The sequence below is a fragment of the Ziziphus jujuba genome, chromosome 3, assembly GCF_031755915.1.
Source record: "Ziziphus jujuba cultivar Dongzao chromosome 3, ASM3175591v1".
NCBI lineage: Eukaryota > Viridiplantae > Streptophyta > Magnoliopsida > Rosales > Rhamnaceae > Ziziphus > Ziziphus jujuba.
This window is the reverse complement of record NC_083381.1, coordinates 9,229,336-9,246,826: the sequence shown is the minus strand read 5'-3', so window position 1 is coordinate 9,246,826 and position 17,491 is coordinate 9,229,336. Positions and strand designations below refer to the sequence as shown.

At 33.2% G+C, this 17,491-nt stretch overlaps 1 protein-coding gene across 1 annotated transcript; it reads right to left on the bottom strand.

Annotated features, from left to right (window-relative positions):
• Window positions 1–12,391: 12,391 nt before the first annotated feature.
• LOC107433481 (MDIS1-interacting receptor like kinase 2-like) lies at window positions 12,392–16,521 on the bottom strand. Its single transcript, XM_048477940.2, has 2 exons — window positions 13,869–16,521; window positions 12,392–12,929 (listed from the first exon to the last, which is right to left on the bottom strand). The coding sequence occupies exons 1-2, from the start codon at window positions 15,979–15,981 to the stop codon at window positions 12,550–12,552; spliced, it is 2,493 nt and encodes an 830-aa protein (XP_048333897.2). The 5' UTR covers window positions 15,982–16,521; the 3' UTR covers window positions 12,392–12,549.
• Between the last annotated feature and the right edge of the window lie 970 nt (window positions 16,522–17,491).

Genomic DNA, 17,491 nt, shown 5'->3' with positions numbered 1-17,491 from the left:
CTGCCTATCCTCATTGACCACAGCACACAAAGGATGACTATATATGATGTAATACACGGTGAATAAATATATAAATATAAATTTTTAAAAAAGGTTTTCTAACTATTTTTTTTTTTAAAAAAAAAAATGAGTTTTAATCCTACTAGGTTTGGTCATAAGTAATACTTCAATCTTATTAGGAAATTGAAAAAAAAAAAAGAAGAAGGGTATTTACTCTATTTATGGTTTTATAAAAAGGAAGGAAAATATACGTTTATTTTACTTTTACGTCGTCTTCAACTTTGCGACCCTAAGGTATCGAGTAAGTCTTCTGCTTCTTTTTCTTCTAGCCCTAAATGCCATTTAGGTTAATAGTAAGGGCTTTTGATCTTAATTTAGGGTTTTGTTATCCATTTAAGATTACGAGAGATCTAGTATCTTTGGAGATTTTGGAATTTCTAAACAAGTTTTGGGGCATAGAAAGTAAGATCCTAAATAATTGAAGTTGATCAAGGTTGGTTTTTCTGATCTTTTTATGTTATGTGAGATTGGTTGAGATGTTTTGGAGTTCTAGAAGTAATGATTAAGGTGGAATTGAAGAATTATTGTTGAAACCCTAATCTAGAATTTATATAGGGATCTATACAGAGTGAATGTTTTAATTTATTTAAAACAGTTCAATGTTTTTTGGTACTAAAATTTATATGGATGAAAATAGACATGTTTATGCATCCGTATAAATTTAATTTGGTCGATTTAGATCTGTTTTCAATTTATTATGAAATTTTGAATTTATACATTCAGTCTGGTTTTTATGTGCGACTATAATATGGTTCATTTATAAAATTTTCAAAACAGATCCAAACAAAATTATTTTTATCTGAAAATTTGTATGCTTTATCCTCTATATGCCTAATACTAGTGTAAAAAAAATGTAGTTTCAAATTCGTTATATTTTGGCTTTGGTGATTTTCTATGTTACCTATACTCAATAATCTGAATTTATTTTCTGGTCTGTTTAGGAAAGAATAAGATTCTATTTAAAAATTTGTCAATTTTATTTGACTTGATAATTTTTATATAGCATTTTCAATATATATATTTAAATTCTGTAAAATATTACGGCTTTTGGACTTGAATTTTATTTTTAATGAATTTTTATGTAGACCAAACTTCCTGTGAAATATTGATTTTCAATTTCTATCAATTAGATACTAAATTTAATTTGATCATGTTTTCGACCTTTGTTTAAAAGTGTTTTATTATGTAAAATTTCAAATGAACACAAAATTTCATGAAAGAGAAACAGATTGAACACTAAATGAAGGTTTCTAGCATTTCTTTGTTAACTTTTCAATGAGTTTTGAATAGCATTTCATTGTTATTTTATGAAATTGTTTTAATCATAGTTACTTATGCATGTGAACAGTATCTTCATAATTTTTCAGACCTAGATGGTATCGTTTAAATAAGGAATTAATTTATTATTTAGAAACTATTTATGGATTAATAGGTTTTTATTCAGCTTTTGGTGATTTGATCTTGTTTTAGGCTTATGATTTTAAGATTTGAGGATTAACCTATGATGATCTTATGGTATTAACTCTTACTCATTTAGTTTGAATTTAAGAGCTTGATTTTAGGATTTATATGTAAGATAATTATGGTATATGATGGTTCTGCTTTATACTTGTGAGAGTTTGTCGGTATTATCCACAGGTTGTTAATATTTTGTGGAGTTGTTGATCAAGGTAAGTTACTGGGGTTTTTTTAAAAACCGAAACCATAGCAAATATGTACTTATGTTATTGATTTATTTATTGTTTTCTACAAGTTTATGTTTGATGAAATATATATGTATATTGTACAAATAAAGTATTGATTATTGATATATGTATTTTTGCTCTAGTTATTGGTACTTAGTAGGCATTTATGTGATACATTATGATATGTTATGATATGTTTTCCGATGTTGAGATGAATCATGTAAGGGTATTTTCTCTAGTGATTTATGGTTCGTTACCTTCGAGTTTAGATGTATTGTTTCATGTGGGAGGACACACTGATGATCACAGCAGAGGTATGACTTATATCTTCGGGTATGAGTGATTGTTTTTAAAATTTATGTTTCCCCACTTGTTACATGTCTCACACTCAAGTTTATACAGGTTATCAACAGGTAATATTATCTTATGCCAAGTCTTGCTAGGTAGTTAACAATTAAAGTTTATATGAAAATTATGTTTACATTGCTAAAGATTATTTTTGAATATGTATTTGTTATTATTTTAAGTATTTTCTTGTTTTTGTATTTATGAAAAACCCAGTAGCTTGCTGAGTTTTTAACTCATTATTTACTATTATGATTTTAGGTACATCATAGTTTCAAGGTAGCAGGATTTGGCATATGATAATGGTGTTTAGTTGTTTTTTATATTTATATTAGTTAGCTTGAAAGACCTTTTGGGTGTTGGAGTTTATTTTTGTTCATTTCCTTGGGACATATTTTTAGATATTATTTATTAATGATGTTTGGAGAGTTTTTTTCTTTTTCTTTTTTATGTTCCGCATCATAAGTTTTATTAAGTGTTTTAAGTATGACTTTTATCACATTATAAGTATATAGACTTGGGGTGTGACAGTTTTGGTATTAGAGCTAAGGTTTATATAGGGTCTTATAGACAATTAGATACAGCTCTAGTGACAATAAGTTAAATGCCAAATCCATAGGACTATCTATTTGTTGTATAAGCTTTAGAAATTTGACACTCAGCTTTTGTATTAATGGACTATGGCTTGAAATATTGTTTTGTATCTCATAGCTTTGCATGTAAACTTAACTTGAAACCTGTGAATTTGGATTGTGAGATGTGTGTAGCTACCCTTTCTGGGGAGATATTGTGCGCTAGTCAAGTTTTGAAGTCTTGCATGTTAGTATTGATGGTAGAGATTTGGTTACGGATTTGATAATCTTGAATATGCAAGACTCTGATGTACTTCTAGGCATGGACTGGTTACCAGCTTATCATGCCAGTGTGAAATGCTTTGAGAAGGAGGTTGTGTTTCAACCTGAAGGGGAAGATGAGTTTAAATTTGTAAGTGTTAAACTACATCCTTGTCCTCGAGTAATTTTAGCTTTGCAAGCATGAAGATGCAGAAGAAAAGGGTGTAGAGGCTTTTGGGCTAGTGTTGTGAATACTTCAAGGGAGGACTTGACAATACATGATGTACAAATTGTCAACGAGTTAGTTAATGTCTTTCCAGATGAATTGCTTGGAATTCCACCTAAGTAAGAGGTAAAGTTTAGGATCGATCTAGCACCACATACAAGACCAATATTTAAAGCACTTATCAGATGGCACCTTCCGAGCTTAAAAAATTGAAGGAGAAATTGCAGGAATTACTTGACAAAGGGTTCATTAGTCTAAGTGTGTCACTTTGGGAAGCTCCAATGTTATTCATTAAGAAAGAAGGATCGGACTATATGGTTATGCATCAATTACCGGGAGCTTAACAAGGTAAATATAGAGAATAAGTACCCACTGCCAATAATTGAAGACTTGTTTGACCAATTACCGGGAGCTGGGTATCATCAATCACGTATCAAAAAGGAAGACATTCCAAAATTAGCCTTTCGAAAGAGATATGATCACTATGAGTTTTAAATGATGCCATTCGGGTTGACTAATGCTCCTTTAGCTTTCATGGATCTAATGAATCAATTTTTCAAAAACTACTTGGATAAATTCGTTATTGTGTTTATTGACGACATATTAGTTTATTCACAAGGAGTCATGAGGAACACAAAGATCATTTAAAGAAGGTGTTAAAGGTGTTAAGAACCAAGCAGTTGTATGCAAAATTCAAGACATGCAAATTTTGGTTGGATCGAATTTCATTTCTTGTCATGTGGTGTCCAAAGAAGGAATTTCTGTTGATCTTAATAAAGTAGAAGTAGTGATTAATTGGCCTAGATCGACTTCAGTAGGTGAAGTAAGGAGTTTTCTAGGATTGGCCGGTTACTATCATCATTTTATGCAAGATTTTTCCAAGATCGCTTCACCGTTGACTCAGTTGACAAGGCAGAATGCTAAGTATCAGTGGATGGATGAGTGTGAAAAGAGTTTGGAAAAGCTCAAACAATGTTTGGTCATCACTCCAGTTTTAACCATTCCAACAAGTTCTGGTGAATTTGTGATCTATAGTGATGCTTCTCATAAGGGTCTTGGATGTGTGCTGATGTAGAATGGGAAAGTCATTGCTTATGCTTTAAGACAATTGAAGGATTATAAGAAAACTTACCCTACCCATGATTTGGAATTGGCTTAAAATTTGGAAGCATTATTTGTATGGCAAAAAGTGTGAAATTTATATAGATCATAAGAGCCTTAAGTATTTATTCACTTAGAAGGAGTTGAACATGAGACAAAGGCATTGGTTGGAGTTGGTGAAGGACTACGATTGTGTGATTAATTATCACCCTGGTAAGGCTAATGTCGTGGCTGAAGCTTTGAATAGGAAGTCTATTGGTTTTACTGCAGCTTTGCTAACTACACACAAGCATATTTTGAAGGACTTAGAAGACCTAGAAATTTTGGTTGTGAAGAATGAAGATCATGCATTTATAGCCGCTTTATCTATGAAACCAACTTTAGTTGAGATGATAAAAGGGAAACAATTTGATGACCTTCTTTTCCTTAAGATCAAAGATGAAATAAGAATTGGAAAAAGTCTTGAGTTTAGAGTATCAAATGATGGAGTGCTACATTTTGGAGATATGTGCGCCTAACGACCAAGATTTGAAGCATGAAATCCTTAGCGAACTGCATTATTCTCCATATTCAATTCATCCAGGTAGTATGAAAATGCATCATGATTTACAGATGACTTTTTGGTGGTGAATACGAAAAGAGAAATTGCTCACCATGTCGAGCATCAGAGACCATCTGGTTTGTTGAAACCTTTAGTGGTACCTGAATAGAAGTGGGAGCAAATTTTGATGGATTTTGTTGTTGGGTTGTCGAAGACACTGAAAGGCTATAATGCTATATGGGTTATTGTGGATTGTTTAACCAATCTGCACATCTTCTGCTTATACGTACCACATTCACTGTGCATTAGTATGCTCAGTTGTATGTTAATGAGATTGTGGGGTTGCATGGAGTCCCTTTGTCAATTGTTTCAGATCGTGATCCGAGGTTTACCTCGATTTTATGGAAGAGTCTACATAAAGCTATAGGTACAAAGCTTAATTTTAGTACTGCATTTCATCCCCAGACAGATGGACAGTCAAAGAGGACCATACAAACTTTGGAGGACATACTTTAAGCATGTATGATGGATTTTACTGGTAGTTGGGATAAGCATCTACCTTTGGTAGAGTTTGCTTATAATAACAGTTATCACATAAGCATTAAAATAGCTCCATATGAGGCGGTTTATGGACGTAAGTGTAGGTCCCCAGTGCATTGGGATGTTGTTGGAGAAAGAAATATTTTAAGGCCAGAGATTATTCAGAATACTAATGAAGTCATCATTAAGATAAAGAAGCGAATGAAGGCAGTTCGGAGTTGGTATAAAAGTTATGCAGACAATCGAAGGAAAGAGTTGGAGTTTTTAGTAGGAGATATGGTGTTTCTTAAGGTTGCTCCTATGAAAGGGGTGATGCTGTTTGGAAAAAAAGGCAAGCTAAGTTCGAGATTTGTTGGACCTTTTGAGATTTTGGATAGAGTTGGTGATTTAGTTTATAGGCTTGCTTTATCACTGGCATTATTTAAAGTGCATAATGTTTTCCATGTGTCCATGCTTCATAATTACGTTCAGAATCCTTCACATGTGGTGAGTTTTGAGCCTCTTCAACTCAATACGGACCTTACATATGAAGAATTACCACTCCAAATTGTAGATCAAAAGGAAAAAGAACTACACACTAAGAAAATTTCGGTAAAAGTTCTGTGGAGATATCATACAGTAGAAGAAGCCACTTGGGAACGTGAAGATGAGATTCACGAGAAGTATTCCCATCTATTCAATAGTTAAGGTAAATCAATTTCAATGATGAAATTCTTTCAAGAGGGGGGGATTTGTAATATACGGTGAATATATATATATATTTTTAAAAAAGGTTTTATAACTATTTTTTTAAAAAAGAAAAAAAAATAGAGTTTTTATCCTAATAGGTTTGGTTATAAGTATATGTCAATTTTATTAGGAAATTGAAAAAAAAAAAAAGGTATTTACTCTATTTATGGTTTTATAAAAAGCAAGGAAAATATACGTTTATTTTACTTTTACGTTGTTTTCAAGTTTGTGATGCTAGGGTATCGAGTAAGCCTTTTTCTTCTTTTTCTTCTAGCCCTAAATGTCATTAGGGTTAATATTAAGGGCTTCTAATCTTAATTTAGGATTTTGGTGTCCATTTAAGATTATTAGGGATCCAATATCTTTGGAGATTTTGGAATTTCTGAACAAGTTTTGGGGGCATAGAAAGGAAGATCCTAAATCTTTTAAGTTGATCAAGGTTGGTTTTCTGATCTTTTTATGTTATATGAGATTGTTTGATATATTTTGGAGTTCTAGAAGTAGTGATGAAGGTTGAATTGAAGAATTATTATTAAAACCCTAATCTGGAATTTATATGGAGATCTATATAAAGTCAGTGTTTGAATTTATTTAAAACAGTTAAAAGTTTATTTTGGCACTAAAATTTATTATGAAATTTTGAATTTATACATTCTATCTGGTTTTTCTGTGCAACTGCAATATGGTTCATCTGTAAAATTTTCAAAACAGATCTAAAAGAAATTATTTTTATCTGAAAATTTTTATTCTTTATTCTCCATATGTCTCATATTACTATAAAAAAAAATTATTTAGTATCAAATTCTTTATATTTTGGCTTTGGTAATTTTCTAAGTTACCTATACTCAACTATCTGAATTTATTTTCTGGTCTGTTTAGGAAAGAATAAGATTCTATTTAAAATATTTTTCGATCTTTATTTGACTTGATAATTTTTACATAGAATTTGAAATATATATATTTAAATTCTGTAAAATATTACTGCTTTTGGACTTGAATTTTATTTTTAATGAATTTTTATGTAGACCGAACTTCCTATGAAATACTGATTTTCAGTTTCTATCAATTAGATACTAAATTCAATTTGACCATGTTTTCGACCTTTGTTTGGATTTTAAAATTTTATAGGAGTATATATAAGTGTCTTGTTTCAATCTCTAAAATTTCGAATGAACAAAAAATTTCATGAAAGAGAAACAAATTGAACATTAAATGAAGGTTTCTAAAAATATAGTAGTTTCAATATTTCTGTGTTAATATTTCAATGAGTTTTGAATAGTTTTTCATTATTATTTTATGACATTGTTTTAATCACAATTACTAATGCATGCTTACGGTACCTCATAAGTTTTTTAGACTTAAATGATGTTGTTTGAATAAGGAATTAATTTCTTATTTAGAAACTATTTATGGATTAATAGGTTTTTATTCGGCTTTTGGTGATTTGATCTTGTTCTAAGCTTATGAGTTTAAGATTTGAGGGTTAAGCTATGATGATCTTATGATATCAACTCTTATTCATTTAGTTTGAATTTAAAAGCTTGAATTTAGGATTTATACGTAAGATAATTATGATATATGATGGTTCTGCTTTATACTTATGAGAGATTGTTGGTATTATCCATACATTGTTAATCTTTTGAGGAGTTGCTGATCAAGGTAAATTATTGGACTTTTATTAAAAACTAAAACCATAGCAAATATGTACTTATATTGTCAGGACCCGTCCAGAATTCCTTCCCCGGAACCCTAGACAGCCCTGATCCCAGGGAAACCCTACCGAACCCTCCAACGGAAAATCCGACAGAGCCTCCCCTAAGGGATTTGCTTACCACAAATTACCTGCACTGAAAACGCACTTCTAAAAACATCTCCTTATTCCTCCCGCAGACTACAACTGATTCCACAAATTCCAGCACTTCTCAAAAACAACAACAGTCCAGTGCATAAATAAAACAGAAGTATCCCAATAGTATACAAAGCTTTAAAAGTGCTAAACAACAGAAATACAACAAGACTGAAAAGAAATAATACACTGATATGAAAAAAAGTACAGAAGTACTTCTCGAAACACAACAGCAGCGGAAAACTTGGTTCGCTCCGGAAGAACGTCTACCACCTCTTGCACCTAAGGGAACGGAATTTAAGAGTGTGAGATGCTAATCATCTCCGTGAGTAACCCGAACTACTAAACACCTTTTGTGATAATAAAAATAATAGTAATAGCAATTAAGGAATGGAACAAATACCAACAATTAATAAATAAATAATAATTACTGTTGGAAAATAATAATTTCCCTCAAAACTCTCACCAATCGCTCCGTTTGAAATGTTCCCTTTTTAAAACCTTTTCGCAAAACCCAATGTACATACCTCCCAAAAACCAAGGGATTAAACCATTTGATAAACAATAAATAAATAAATCAAACAACAATTAAATAAATAAAAACATACCCCAAATATATAATTAAAAATATAATAAATTATAGTAAATAAATTTTGAACACCTTTGGGGTTTAAACCATTATTTGCAATTTACACCGACAATTACACCTGACGCACCACACCATATACCGGTGATGCCCTCCGATACCCAGCGTCCCGAGCACCGACTGGCGGGAGGTTAAAGAGAGAAACCTGCAGCGGTCACTTCGGCGTCCCGACAGTACCGACTGCTAAAAACCATCACCCAGCCAAGGAGGGGGGCGGTTGTGGCCAATAACAACTTGCCTGCCCACGGTCCAATGGCAACTCACAGGTGAAGTAAAAACCGTGCGCTAAACCAGATAATAACCGCGCACTACCACGTGTCCATACACCATACACCAGAACACCAATACTGTATGAGTGCATCTAAAAATACACATAAGTAACCAACCGTACCGTTTTTCCAAAACCATTGTGGGAAGTATACCATATTTTCACAAAACACCATCCCACATATTTTTATTTAAACAACCCGGTACGAAACAGCGATAACAACAAACAACGATTTTCTCGAAATACGAGATGCAACCATAAAAATACCGCGGGCATAATTTATAAAATTTAACCAAATATTTTCATAAAATATTTAACCCAATTATGCCCGAGAAAATCAAATTTAAAACCACATACAAATACCACCAAAATACACCTTGCTCATGCATAATAAATAAATTAAACCAAAATAAAACCACAATTTAAATCACACCACATGAGCATAAATTTAAATACAATTTAAATACCAAATAAATATAATTAATTGCCCAAAATAATTTTTGAAGGTGGGTCACTCACCTGGAGCGTGCAAACTCACCTGGAGCACGCAAATCAACTAAGATCCTCATCGGGATCAACTCCACTACTCGCGCGTGCACCTAAACAACCACAGTGCACAAACCAAAAATATTAATATTTTATTCGGAAAATTCCCAAATGGGTACCCGGGGAGCGAACAGAAAGCAATATCTAAAGGGTTACGAGTTATATACCGAATCGAAGCTCGCGTGATGAGGATCACGGATTCGGTCTTACTTTCCGGTGATCGGACCCGACGGGGTCGGAATCTTGCCGGAAAGCTTTTCGAGTTTCGGCTCCGCAATTCTCCCAAACCGTTGCGAATTGGCGGAAACGGAAGTCGGATTCGGGTTCAGGAGGTCGAACACTGCGGACTGGAGCTGGCCGGAATTTTGGGTACTCGCCGGAACAGTATTTTCCGGCGAGCCGCCACGGTCACCGGCAACCGTCGCCGGCGGCGGCGCATGCGGTGGCCGTTGGTTGTGAAATTTTGCAGACTTGTAGATCTTGAGGAGAGCAATCCAACGGGACCGGCGGTGAGCAAAACGGAGGTCGGACGGCGGAGAAATCACCGTTTGAAGATTTCCGGCCCCTCGCCGGAAAACGCTCCGATCCCGGCGCGTCGGTGGTCCGATGGCCGTGATTTTTGGTGGGTCGGCCGGACTTGAGGAGAGGATCAAGGCTAGCTGGCGCGTGTACTGTATATCAGCCAGAACAGGGTCGATTCGCGGTGGCGGGCGGTGGAGGGGAAAAAGTCACCGCCGATCTTCGGACGTCCGATCCGGGCTCGTCCGGCGGCCGTTCGCCGTGAAATTTGAAGATTTTGCCGGAAATGAGGAGAGGAAGCTTGCTGGCCGGTGCGTGTACAGTATATCGGCCAGAACAGTGGAAAACTCCGGTGGCCGGCGGTCTCTCTCTCTCTCTCTTTCTCTCTCCTCTCTCTCTTTCTCTCTCTTCCCCGAGACTTTTAACAAATAAAAACCCCTGTGTGACACTGTTCATGCCACGTGGACCAATCAAAAGTTGACACGTGGCATTTCACTGTTCACCAACCCAAAAACATTAAAATAATACGGTATCCGGTAAACTTCAAACGTCCATAACTTTCAAATCGTAGCTCCGTTTTCGACATGCTACCAGTCTACGAACTCGTGGCATCGTGCACTTCGCCACGATACCCTGGTCAACTTGAAATTCTCACCGAGTCAAAAAGTCAACTTTTACCCCCTTCGGTCAACGGTCAACGGTCAACCTCGGTCAACGTGCACGGATTCCGGTGCAATTTGGGACGGGGTGTTACATAAATTATTGATTTATTTATATTTTTCTTTAAGTTTATGTTTTATGAAATATATATGTATTGTACAAATAAAGTGTTGATTGTTGATATATGTATTTTTGCTCTATTTGTTGGTACTTAGTCGGTATTTATATGATACGTTATAATATGTTATGATATGGTTTTGGGTGTTGAGATGAATCATGTAAGGGTATTTTCTTTAGTGATTTATGGCTCTTTATCTTCGGGTTTAGACGTATTGTTTCATGGGGGAGGATCTACCGATGATCACACGAGAGGTATGACTTATATCTTCGGGTATGAATGCTTGTTTTGAAAATTTATGTTTCCCCACTTGTTATATGTCTCACACTCAACTTTATACGGGTTACCGACGGGTAATATTATATTATGCCAAGTCCTACTAGGTCGTTAACAATTAGAGTTTGTATGAAAATTATGTTTACGTTGCTAATGATTATTTTTGAATATGTATTTGTTATTATTTTAAGTATTTTTTTGTTTTTGTATTTACCAAAAACCTAGTAACTTGCTGAGTTTTTTACTTATTCTTTATTGTTATGGTTTCAGGTACAGCATAGTTTCAAGGTAGCTGGATTTGACATATGATAATGATGTTTAGTTGTTTTTTTATTTTTATATTAGTTAGATTGAAAGACCTTTTGGGTGTTGGAGTTTATTTTTGTTTATTTTCTCTCGAGATATTTTTAGATATTATTTATTATTGATATTTGGATTTTTTTTTTAATTTTTAAAATTTTTTTTTTTATGTTCCGCATTATAAGTTTTATTAAGTGTTTTAAGTATGACTTTTATCATATTCTAAATATATAGACTTGGGTGTGACATATAATTTATAAGCTAAAATCAATCATGTGTATGTCGAGAACATCAATATTATATAGTGCATCTATAAACCAACTAATCACGTATAAACATACAATTACAAAATACCTCAACTCCTTATACTTACCTTTTTAAAACCGTAAATAAATGTTTTAAACAAATAAATAAATGAATAAATAGATGACTAAACAAATAAATAATTATAAACGAATAAAAATAAGAAAAATAATAAGATTTAAATATAACAAATAATCTTATAAATTTTATAAAATCAAACGTAACTCTAAACATTTAAATGCTACCCCGAAATTCAATAATCAATAATAAAAAATTTAAAGGCCCAAATATATTATTTTTTTAAGAAAATAGACCACATTAAAATCATTTTAATATCAAATACTTTTTATAGCTCTTAATTCTTTAGAAAAAATAAAAATCCACATTTAAGTTAATAAATAAATGTATGAATAAATAAATAAATGGATAGATAAATAGATAAATAAATAATCTTACCAAAATCATACACATATATTTAATTATATACACACATACATGTATATAAATATATATACATATATATAGATATAAAACAATACTGGTTTTTCCATTCCTATTTACAAACTATAAATGAATAATTATTTTTAAAATAGGGCAATAATTATTAATAGAATTAGACTTTCTCAACTCATAAATCCACATATAGATAAATAAATAAAAATAGGTAAACACATAATCTTACAAAATATATATTTACCTAATTATGTAGGCACACATACACACATATAAATACACACATAAATACGGATGTTTTATTAATATAATTGTTTTATGAAAACTAAAATTGATGATAAACAATTTTGCAATTCAAGCATAGGTTATAGTCAAAATTAAAGCATTGAAGCATTTAAAAAGAAACCATATAAACTGAAATGTTTTTTATTCTACAACCAATCCAATAATTTAAACTTTACAAAACTGTATATTGACAATTAAAATAATAAATCAATAACAATTTTATAAAATACTCAACATTAAATAACACAAGGTAGGAATTTTGGAACTTTTCAGGATGTCCAACATTGATCAAACAGCTGCTTCAATGTGATCAGATGAAGAGGCCCTGGCAGTGGTAATGAAGTTGATAGCTTCTCTGACACTTGCTTCATAGTTGGCCGAGACTGTGGTCTTGTTTGCAGACATGCAAATGCTATCTTCGTAGCAGTGACAACTTTCCCTGCTACTTGATTCGTGGGTGGTGAGAGGCGTTCATCCAATAAATCTTTGAGCAGAACTTGATGAGTAGCTGGTGGTGATGAAGACGATGATGATGCTAAAAGAGACAAGATGATATCTCCTGGATGCTTTCCCATTATCACTTCCAATACTACAACTCCAAAGCTGTACACGTCACACTTTTCGTTTACTTCAATCGTATAAGCAAGCTCTGACCAAAGAAACAGCCTTTAAGCTAAAATCTTTCAGCAAAGGGAAAAGTTTTGTAAATTAAAAACTAGTAAAGTATTTCTCAATTTCAGTTAATAAATCAAACTTTATCTTGTCTTGCTCAATTTTGTTGAGGGTTTTAAGGGTGCAAAATGCAGAAAATAATGAAATTATTTAAGTTAATCTTCCTTGTCAAGTAAAAGCACACGAGGTTCTCGATTTCTTTTGTCACATCAAGCAATCTGTCTTGGAAACCATTTGGATAAGAAAAATGAATAAGAAAATAGGTAGAGACAATAACAAGTGAAATTTCGATTTAATAAAAGGAGACTGGTTGCTTTGAAGCTGAATTGGTAGAGACTATAACAAGTGAAATTTGGTTTTAATAAATGGGGACGGGTTGCTTTGAAACTGAATTGTACAATAAAAAGTTTACGGACAGAGTAGTGAAACTGCATGTATATTGTTTCCAAAAAATTTAAAAAAAAGGTCAGAATTTAAATTGGCTTAGGTATATTGACCGTCTTCTTTTTCTCTTTTTTCTTTTTTTTTTCCGCTTATGCTAGAAAGGCCTCAGTTATTGTTTTGATAATTTAAAATGTAAACTGCACCATCTCTATTATTAAAAAAATAAAATAAAATAAAATAAACAAAGGATGAAATGCTCGATACATATATATACGGAAATTCTATGGTGAGGACGGTCCGCATGAGGACCGCAGTATTAGTGACTGTTTTTCATAGTATTAACGACGGTTTCTTAGAAAATCGTCACCAATACTATGAAAAACTGTCACCAATACTGTGGTCCGCATGAGGACCGTCCGCACTATAGATGGACTGCATATATATATATGAGCATTGCTGGTTACTAAAAATTAGAAAACACGCGATGCATTAGAAGTGATAAAAATGAAATCTACTTTGATGCAATACTTACCCGGGGCTGAGTATCCAAAGGTTCCTGCAAATGGAGTCCAATTTGATGACTCTGGATCTAAACTTATGGAGGAACCAAAGTCAGAAAGGTGAGCTTCAAATTTATGGTCCAAAAGAACATTCTTACTTGCTATGTCTCCATGAATTATAGCAGGACAACATTCATAGTGCATATAAGATATGGAATTGGCTAAACCTTTCACAATATTTAACCTTTTTGTCCACTCTAACTCCATCGCCTTAACATCATTACTCAATATCTTCTCTAAGCTCCCCCTTTCCATGAACTCATACACCAAATATAAGTATTTTGTATGTGAACAAAATCCAAAAAGCTTAATAATATTTCGGTGGCGTGCTCTTGTCAACACATTAGTTTCACTTCTGAAAGCTTCATTACTGGCCACTCCTCCATTATCATGGAATTTTTTCACAGCAATAACTTGACCAGTAGGCAAAAGTGCTTTATATACACTTCCATATCCTCCAACGCCAATGCAATATTTGTAGCTGAAGTTCTCTGTGGCTTCAATAATTTCTTCATGAAATTTTTTCCCATTATGGCCCCATGCTTCAAAGAAAGTTACAGTCGCTTGTGTTCGTCTTGGCTCATCCATATTCCTTTCTCTTTCTTTATGAATAAACAATACTCCAACAATGATAAATAATAGAATTAGAGTGCAAAATATAGACACCGTGACTAAAACTATTATTATAATTTTATTGTTATTCCCCTTAAGCATGGGGCAAGGCTTCAAACTAGTGTTGTTGCCGCACAACCCTTTATTATGTTCCAATGCTTCAACTGGGGCCTCAAAAAAGGCTTTGATGTTGGGGAGAGAACCTTCTAACAAATTGTAGGATATATCCACAAATGTCAAGCTTATCAATTCTTTAAAAGTGGATGGTATTGGTCCTGACAACTTGTTATGCGACAGGTTAAATATTTCTAGCATATCCAAATGTCCTAGCTCTAAAGGCAGCTCTCCTGAAAGCAAATTCTGACTTAGATCAAGATTTCTGAGAGAGCGCAAATTCCCAAGTTGGAAGGGAATATTTCCATCGAGCATGTTACTTCTCAAGTTCAAATGAAGTAGTTTTGAACACCCTTCCAAATAGATGGGAATTGGTCCACTCAAGTTGTTAGTTGAAAGGTCAAGCATCTGAAGTTCAGATAACATTTCAATCTCTATAGGAACATTGCTAGAAAGGGAATTATTGTTGAGTTTGAGAATATACAACAATTTTAGTTGTCCCAATTCCTTAGGAATTTTCCCTACAAGAAGATTGGATGAGAGGTCAAGTTTTCGCAATTGAGTAGCATCCCCAAGTTCATGAGGTAGCTTGCCAGAAATTTTATTATTGGAGATGTTCAGCATAGAGAGCTTTGGACACTGTCCCCAATTTCTAGTAAGTTCTCCAAAAAAATTATTGTTGCTCAAATCCATGTAATCCAAGTTTGGGTATATTCCGAAGTCTTTTGATATATTTCCTCTTAGTTCATTCCCTTGAAGTATAACACGGACTAATGAACTACAATTTTTCATGCTTTTCGGAATAGAACCGACAAAGTAGTTATCTCTCGCTACAAATCGTGCAAGCCTCCCACCCGTACAAATATTCTCTGGAAGATAGCCAGACAAACTGTTGTTGTACAATTGGAATTCTTCAAAATTGGTAAGGTTGTTAATTTCTGAAGGAATGGATCCGGTAAGATGGTTATCGTACAAGAAAATTTTGGTTAGAGAGCTAAGGTTTGCAATGGTTGTAGGAATTGAACCAGTAAGATGGTTTTCACCTAGATGAAGAAGAGAGAGAGATTTAAGCTGTCCAATGGATACAGGAATTGAGCCACTAAGACGGTTTTCATACAAAAACAGCTTGACAAGAGACTTAAGCCGTCCAATCTCACCACAAATGGATCCATTTATGTTGTTACCAGAAAGAGCCAAGGTTATTAACCTGCTCAGATTTCCAATGGACACAGGAATTGAACCTGAAATATTGTTGTTATAGGCATAAAACACCTCAAGAGACTCCAACATACCTATTTCAGGTGGTATAGAGCCATCTAAAAAGTTTTCAGCCACAGCAAGGAAACGCAACCTTGTCATGAGGCATATTTGGGATGGTATGTTTCCAGAGAGATGATTGCTCCCCAAATCAAGGAGGGTGAGTGTAGAAAGGTTGGTAATATTGCCGGGGATACTTCCATTAAGGGAATTGTTATACAGGTCAAGGGTGAGTAAGCTAGGAAAAGAGGAGAAGTTGAAATATTGAAGCGTACCTCTCAGATCACTGCTTGAAAGATTAATCTCGATGACACTTCCAAGCTTGTTGCAAATGATCCCGAACCAGTGGCAGGAGCTGTTATTTTGATAGCGATGAGAAGAATTAGAAAAAAGTTGACGAGGTGGAATTGAGATTCCAAGAGGCTAGAGGAGAATGAGTGGGATGAATATCAAGGCTGTCCTTCCATTTCAGAAGGGCATCAGCTTCTCTAATTGTTGCTGAAGAAGTAGATAGAATTGCTGAAGAATTATAGGAAAAAACAATTACTAGAATAATGATGAAACACTGAAGTGGCCGTACAACAACGTTATTGGAGATTGATATATCAAGTAAGGGTGCCATGGACTTCAATAGGAGTTTGCGGTTTGATTGTTTAGTATAGCTTTGCCTCTTTTTTTATTATATAGAGGGCTTTGTGGTGATACAGTTTTGAGACTTTACCATACAGAAATTTATTTACTTTTTTTTTTTTTTTTGGGTGCCTTAGATAAAATGGTAATTTTTTGTCAGAATGAAATTTTCAACGGTATTCGTTATGAAATAAATAAATAATTATATATATATATATATATATAATAAATAAAAGAGAACTTGTGAATATATACAAAAGTAAACATCCCTGTAAAATTAGAAAATGTTTTATTGATGAATTTATGAGTCTCCCTAAGTCCCGTGTTTTCTTTTTGGTCGCCAGGCAGGCTTTAATTTTGAAAATGCATTTTATTGTGTAGTAATTTTCCACTTACTAAACTCGTTTACCAAAATTTTGAAATAAATTTGTACAGTATTACTCTTCAGTACGATTCTCTTTGATTTTTCTGTTTGTGGGTCCGACTGCAGCGGCAATAACACCGTTCTTTTTAAAAAATTTGCAACCGGTAATAAAAAGTTGGCCAAGAGCCTATGGGCCAGCCTTTTTTTTTTTCTTTTGGTTTAATTTTTTTAAATTTTGATTTTTGTAATTAGCCGTAAAAAATTATGTTAATTTAAAAATAAGTTAACGGGCTTCATCAATTTTTTTCCCATAAGTTTATTGAAACTGTAATAACTAATATTATTAATTATGTCATTTTAACTAAATAGACCCAATTATATTCAATTAATATAAATGAGTATGTTAATTTTCAAATATATTGTTAATCATATTTATTCCAAAAGAAGGTTAGGTAACAAATGAACGCTATGAATTTTAATTATTTATTTACAATTAGGTATAATAAAAAATAAATCATGTTTTATTATTTACTTAATATAATGAAGAAAAAAATTAACTATAGTATCAAATAGTTACAAATATTAGTTCTAATATAATCTCAATCGTTTAAATTTATA